The 7,754-nt window shown below is 43.7% G+C and overlaps 1 protein-coding gene across 2 annotated transcripts in view; it reads right to left on the reverse strand.

Annotated features, from left to right (window-relative positions):
• The window catches only part of fam184ab (family with sequence similarity 184 member Ab), a 116,379-nt gene extending 109,922 nt beyond the window's left edge, over nucleotides 1-6,457 (reverse strand). For both annotated transcript variants that reach the window (XM_012829676.3, XM_031581144.2), the window contains exon 1: nucleotides 5,581-6,457. In XM_012829676.3, coding sequence (XP_012685130.2) covers nucleotides 5,581-5,757 — 177 coding nt within the window. In that variant the 5' untranslated portion in view covers nucleotides 5,758-6,457. The remainder of the gene's footprint in view (nucleotides 1-5,580) is intronic.
• Nucleotides 6,458-7,754: the final 1,297 nt, after the last annotated feature.

The raw sequence follows: 7,754 nt of genomic DNA on the forward strand, positions 1-7,754 counted from the left end.
TATCATTTCGCGAGCATATTATTGAGGGGGAAAGTTGAGGATAAAGTGTCTTTCAGTCGCCTAGGGAGCCAGGGATCGAGCTTCTGGCAGCCATTAAAATGGCATTTTCTGGAAGAAATCGATCTTAGTGCAATTGGGCACCATTTGAAGGCATCTCATCAACTAGCCTACTTGCATCATCCTCCTCCACTACTCGGGGTCTGTCATCCATCTAGAACCTTCTACTCTTACGGTTCTAACTCAGAACCGCAAATGACTCTTAGTCTAACTTGTGTGCATCCCTCAAGCAAACGCAAGCGACAGCCTAATAAATGAGAGCAGCCTTCTGGCACAAATGGTTCTCACCGAGCACCAGCGCAGTGCCCTTTTCAAGACGCATATCATCTGTTTTGCAGCGTAACTGATTGCATCACACATTCTCTTTTTCTCCCTTCTCTCCCTCTCTCGCTCTCTCTCTCTCTGTTTCCCTCTTTTCACTCATGTCTTCCACTTCTCTCTTTAATAAGGCACCACTCTAGCCATTGGATGGGAAATTATCTAAATTAAATCTGACAAGGGATTGTGGGGAATCACAGAGAGGCGCTCAGTCAAGGTTAATCACGCCTCCCCCGTCTCCCGTATCCAGGTCCCTTGCCCATTTTCACTTTTCCATCTTTCCAAATTACCTTATGTCTATCATCTACACCATTTTTCCCCAATCATGCCCAGAGGTGAATCCAACAAATTAGCTTTTGATTTTAGAGTTGAAGAAAATGCTAGTAGACAAAAAGCTATCAGCTGGGAAAACAATCTAGAAAAAAAAAAGCTAGAACTAAAAGTGTGCATCACTGAGGGCCTGTCACATGGCCAAACTCTTAAGATAGGACTCAGCTTTTGCATTTGCATATATCCACTGCAATGCATTAAGCCCTTTTTTTTCATCTCTGGCTGTAACATTAGCGTGAAATGTGCTGACACTTACTGTTTGCAGAAACCAGAGAACCAACCAAAGGCAGAACCAGGGCCCACAGGACCCCTGCAAGTTCCCTAATCACTTTTAAGTTACGGAGCTTCGCAAGCCTCCGGTGAGCCACCCACACAGCAATTTACTGTAAACCATCCACAAAGTGTGTGAGGCTGTTTACTGAGGAACAATATGCCCATGCAAAGTAAGCATATCTCAGCCCTATTTTTCGGGGACTGGAACCTGCGGTGCTCCTTCCGCTGACTGGAGTGTAGAGGTGTGAGGTGCTTGTTTCCTGAAGGACACTGTGTTACGGGCACGGCAGGCAGAGCTGGAGAGAAGCCCTCTTTCCCCCCACAGCTCGAACCATCTGCTCTCGACAGCAAAGGCCCGGCTCAAGTCCAGAACCCAGCCCAGGCCGGCCACTCCGTCGGCACATGAGAGCACGGAGGGTGTGTACATAAGCTGACTACCTAGGGCCTCTGGATGACAATCGCAGACATGGACTTCCCCTCTCTCTATCTCTGTGGTTGGAGAGGAGAGAGAAGGGGGAGAGAGAAGGGGAATGAAAGAGAGAGAGAGAGGGGAGAACAAAACAAAGCTGTTCCAACTTCAGAGAGATGACATACGACGGTACGCCTGGCACTCAGGATAGAAGGAGATGAGACGAAAATGAAAAAAGGAGGGGTGAAACAACATTCCTTGAAGTGGTAATGTCTTAGTGCTTTTCATCAGTTCTCAGTGACAAGGTAGCCACCTCCTTCGTCTTTCACTGCTGCCGTTTATTAAAGTACGTTAATAAGTATGTTCCAAACACACTACGGGCTGATGAAAAATAAAATAGGGTGTAGGAGAGGAGAAGGCGATGGCTGACCTCTATCTGGGCCAGTGCGACTAAAAGCCAACCCAGTGTGAGAATAACCAGGGTGCATTGTTTACTTTTTTACTCTGCCAACTAAACTACCCTTGCTTAATTAAAGCAGCCATCTCCTGCCATAATTTGCCAGTCTATCCCATTGTGTAACGTAACCTATGAAGGGGGAAGCATTCGTTTTGCTGTTCCTATTATGACTTTGATGGGCCTGGCGCACGCTCAGGGGGAAATTTTACACGCAGGTCTAACTTCATCGCTTAGATCTCTCAGGCAACCACTGGCACGCTCTTCAACTAGACGGGCACGTCAAGTCAGTCCAACCGTGCCAGCATTCCACCTCATAGAGCGCTCCGAGCACATTCCTCTCACCGCCTCTCACGTTAGAAAGGGAATGACAAGACAGGATCAGTTTTCCGCTCAGGTCCTTAAAAGGTAAGCACACCTCGTAATTCTTCAAGGCCGGACTGGGTAGTGTTTTCCTTTTTTTGTCTCTGTTTTTTTTTTTCTCCCAAATGAGTCATTTTTAGTGGGCGCTCAATATCGCAGTGAATTTTAGAGAGCTGGTTGCTATGGGACCGATACGCGACACAGCCAGGCTGTATTTTCTTGACAACCTTCTTTCTATAAAATGCAATGGACAGTAAAACGCAGCTCTGAGGCAGAGAGAGGGGAAGACACGCTCGGCCTGGGCTCTAATTTTATTTGACAATGGCCCAACCAGAGGTTCCTCACAGGTTCTCTGTAAAAGGAGATCCCAAACATTAGAATAGGGCAGTTGTGGCCCTGGCAACGAGAGATGAGGGATATCACTTAGGCCTAGTGCGGTGTATTCGTGGATGATTCAAATGGAAGATTCTATGAGGCCTAAATAGAGTATCTTGTTTCACAGATAGATTCAAAGACCTTGGATGAGGCAACCATCTTCAGCACTCCATTTCCAGTTCAGACGCAATCTTACTATCCTAGGTCTTTCGCAGCCAAAACCAGTCACTTTCCTTGCTACAAGGCTGGGCACAAAATAAATCTGCTAGCTCTGAGCTACACTCTAAAAACCTTCACAACACGTTAAAAAAAGCCAAGCCACCTCCAGCTATAGAGCTATAGCCCTCTCATACATACCATACGGTATCCAACGACAAACCTTTGCCAATCTCACCCATGAGCAGGATCTCAGGTGCCTAGATTGGGAACTGACACTGAAACTCCCCAAGAGTCACAGGGCTGTGCACTCAGCCCCTTTGTGAAGGGCACAGTGGATCATCCAAGACTCCGTCCAGGACAGTTACTTAGCCATTAATAATTCATCATCTGGGAAAGGTGTGAAGCCCCATGACATTAACAATTCTCACATACACCCCATCCCCCTCATCACCACCGCAAACACACACACGCACAAAGAGAGAGAGAGGGAGAGAAAGGGATTTACAGATTTGCAGATTCTAAATGAATGAAAAGTCAAAGCTTGGCTTCAGGCAACTGAAAACAGATTGTGCTGTTTTGAGCAAAAACGGCACCCACCACTCAGTAGTTAATTGGAAATACAGGTTCAAATCTGACAGAATGCATTCTGCCTCCTACAATCTATCCTGTAGCTTGTACAACTATGACAAAAACTACAGTAAGAGTTTATTAGTAGATTGGAGATTTATCTAGTCATAAATTCATTGTAGTGTTGATTTGAGAGTAATTTATTCATTTTGTTTTAGGCAAAAGAAAGATTATATAATTTGTTTTTCATTAATTCTTGCAGGTGTCATTACTATACTGTATTGGGAGATCATTTCATGACTTTTAAGTCACTATTAAGAGCAGCAAACATTTTTGCAACTGAATTCTGTCAACATACCATAACATGTACACAACGACACCACAGGTCACACTAGACATGACTTTGACAAGTATTAGCCTGCAGGTCTAGGCCTATTGATTGATTGATTCATGAGGTAAATTGCATTAGTTTGTCCTTTGACACAAACTTTACACAACCTTTCAGTCATCCAGGAAACAGATTTCCTGCTGTCGGGAATTAAGTGCGACACAAAGGACAAGTTCCACTTTAACTTCTGCTAATATGATAAAAAAAAAGAAAAGGTTATAAAACATAACCCTCAGGGGGCGAATTCCTTAGCTTCCAGATTTGATGACATTGGGGGACACTGAGGAAATGTAAAGCTTGCCAGGGATGCTGTTTCTCATTGGTAAGATTCTGGCATGCCCTCATGGGACTGCTCTCCTTCGTTATTAGATTCTACAAATGGAGAATGAAGACTGCAGACTGTGCTCAAACCCCCTGCTCAGTGCTGTGTCCTCTAGGAAGGAAGGAAAATTGCAGCAGGTCATGGCAGCATAATGGTAGTAATGCAATTTCACAATTAATCCTGGACGAGGCTTCCAACTTGATTGCTCGAATTCCATTGCATAATTTTCTAAAAAAAAGGCCAACAATGTCAGGAGTGACAGGAACTCCAAAGACAGGAAAAAAATAACATGCAATAAAATAAAGTAAATATCAGTGCTAGGTTGAAGGGATGATATTCTTTTCTCCCAAAACGAAGGTATTTTCTATATTGATCTGTCTATGAGAGAGGGACCTTGCTGGGAATGTGAGCTCTGCCTTGGAAAGGATATGAAATATGAATCATCCCCTTGACTAGGAGGGCAGTCGCAGGGACAGGGAACAACGATTGTCTATTTTGGAGTGCTTTTTTATGACTAGGCTTAGGGAGAAGGGGAGATTATAATAAAATTATGTTTTCACATATTTAAAATACTACCTTAATCTGTCACTGTTTTGGTAGCCTTAAATCTACTAATGTTTTTGCAGATATCTTTGTGGTCATTAGGTTTATGATCTAATGGTATTGACAAACAAGGGGTGATTTAGCCTAAATGGATGTTTTTTTTACTAATTAAGTACAAATCCAATACTGTTAGGGTTGCAAATGTTCGAGTGTTTTTTTTCTCTTAATAGTTAAACTGCATTTTGCTCAATTTAGGCAACAGATGGAACTGAGAAATTGGCACTTGCCACATTTCTAGTCAAATTGTTCTATGTCAGTTAGGTGCAGCATTTCACTTCAATACCACAATAGAAATTGTATTAAACAGGCAGACTAGTGAATGCAATCTTAACCCCACATTAAATATAAGACATTCAATAAAATTGTCTTTATTTTTGTTTAAAAAAAATTGTCTAAATAAATCCTCCACACTAAATAGCCCACTAGTCAGAAAATGAAATGAAGACTTGGGACACCGGTGTCTTAGTTTGTGGTGTGTGTGTGGGGAACATGTGCAGAGTTGAAACGTAATCAGAATTGTTGCTACATTTTTTATATTTTGGCTGGGAAGACTTGGCTGGTAGGAGCGCGAGCTTCGGTCACGTTTTGATAACAGCACGAGGACGACTCATAGTTGCAACAGAAAAAGCACAAGCTATCGGCAAGTGTCGTGCGAGAAGGTGTCATCAAAGTTAGCCAATGTGTAAAGGGTCTACACTCATCCTATTCGGCCGCATCACATGGAAGAGAGAAAAACACACTTCCAGTGAAAGAGATCATTGAATAGGCTATCTAAAGAAAGTGATTGACCACTAGAGCATCATTTCCCGTGACTGGTAGCCTCTACCCCCCCACCCCCCTCGGCACGGGCTGACAAGTGCAGCTCAATGCGTGAGCACCGGACTTGACAGCCCAGAAACGATGCGCTTAAATTCAAATACACAAACATCTTACAACATAGGCTGACTAGGTATATGACTTACCTTGGTTAGCTGGGCAATCTTCTTGCTCATTTTAAGATGAAGATCTTGAGTATATTCCATGGCAATGCCCGATTGGAAAGGCATTGAAGACGGGTGACCAGAATTATATTTCCCCGCTCCGGTCGATGAATTGCCAGCAGGGCTGTAGTATTGCTGCCAACCCGCTCCAGTCGCCATCTTCACAATCCTTCAAATGTGTTACTACTGTATATGATTGTGTTAAATTAATGGCACAATGGTTTGAACTGTCTCTGTCAACGGGGAGTTTTGGACTGAGACCCGCTGAGGCAAAACATATCCAGCCGTCAACCTAGTAGCGCTCCTTGTTAATTTAAACGAGTCATTGTAGAATTGTCCGGACAAAATACGACCGATACAGCTTACTACTATCCTACTGTAGAACGTTATAATGAAAACTGTTAACTACGTAGCTTGCCGAGTGTGCTATATTCAGCTGTCCTTATTTTCTGAGGTAGGTCGTATTATTGTTAACGTTACAAACATCCTTGTTCATCGCGCTGCTATTTTTCAGTCTTGAAAAGCGTATGGCAAACGTTACAAGCACAACTCCAACGAAATCAACGTTAGAAGACAGCTGGGATACCTCACGTTTATGTTTTTGCATTCAGATTCCTCAAATTCTCCGCTTTCTTTGTGGCATTTGGCTATTCCACGGGATGTTTCAGCTGTCCCGCGACGCAGATGTTTGCACGGATAAAAATAGCTTCAGCTTGCAGGTGGGTCACGTTTTAGACCCACTGATTTCAGCGGAGAGAGCCGGGCCCGGTAGGATCCGGGGGCTTTGTATCGGGTCTTGTGTGTGTGTGTAGCTATGACAGGCTGAGTGGTTGGTTGCTGCACTGCTCAAGACTCTGTTACCATGGATCACTTCAACAGTTTACATTACTGTCACTGACGTCAGTTCCGCCGGTCACTGTTCGCGTTCTTTCACTCTTTTCATTGATGCAAACAGAATTCTGTGAAACGGCTTTAGTTGTACATCATTTGGGATAAAAATACACCGGGACATTTGCAGTGAATATCTTGCACTCCCGCAAACCAATCTGAAGAGATCGTAGCCTTGTATATTTGTATAACGTCATGGTTTATCAGGATAGGCTACTGTCATGTCTGGTATTTTTGATAAAGCTTGAACTTTTTATTCTGGACTTCCAAAATGTTGTGCCTATTAGTAAAGAAATGTCCACACAATCGCTGAAGGAACACGGCTGGTTAAAAGGTTTCAGCATGCAGAAAAGGGGACTTTTTTTCTGTTTTTCAGAAGGATTCCATCCACATGAAGGGATGCACAGATTTAAGTCCAATCTGTCTGGTTCATGAATGCCAAACTGCCTGCCTCTAAACGGTTTCTCACAGGAATGCATATCTGAAGTTTTTGCTGTTTTCAGAACAAGAAAACATGCTGGAATGTCTGATACTCAAAGTCAGCCGTTCAATTTACATTAGAGTTTCATTTTTATCTTCAGATCAAAAATCAAACCATGAATCAATAACACCAGCTGACTGCATATTACAGGTGTAGTGCAGGTAGCTAAGGAACTGATTGAACTGAAACTGAGTGCTCCCTTAAAGCAAGCATTGCATATGTAAAGGCAGAGCTAATAACCACAAGAAATATGTCAGTGCTGCTCCAGTTCTGTGCATCAGGGATAAGATTGCAGTGCTGTAGCCTGCTACTAATCAGGCATTCTGTTTCTTCGCATCTTCCCTCTGTCCTCGATTTGACTCTGACAGTGGAATCTCAGGCAGCGACGTGTGACATAACAACTCCTCTCACAAATCACCCCGAGGATGTGCCATTGACATGCATCACACTGCAAACACAAGATGTGGTATTAGTCTTTGTGCAGGGGATCCTAGTGCGATTGATAACACAGTCTGCGGCCAAACACTGAGGAGTGATGATCAGAGTGATCTGTAAATAGGGCACATCCTCATTTCGCTGCCTCTAAATGAATAATGTATCTGCCCATGCACCGACTGGAGGCTGCCTCCTGTCGAATTATGCGAATCCAGAAACACGCCGCTCTCGTTCAAAAGTGACAAGGCATTGGGGAGAAAATGCATATGCGCCTTCTCTTGGTTTTTCGGGGGGATGTACCCGGTCTTGGATAAAAGCGCACCACAGAGAAATGGATTGCACAGGCACAATG

Source organism: Clupea harengus, chromosome 15, assembly GCF_900700415.2.
Source record: "Clupea harengus chromosome 15, Ch_v2.0.2, whole genome shotgun sequence".
Lineage (NCBI taxonomy): Eukaryota > Metazoa > Chordata > Actinopteri > Clupeiformes > Clupeidae > Clupea > Clupea harengus.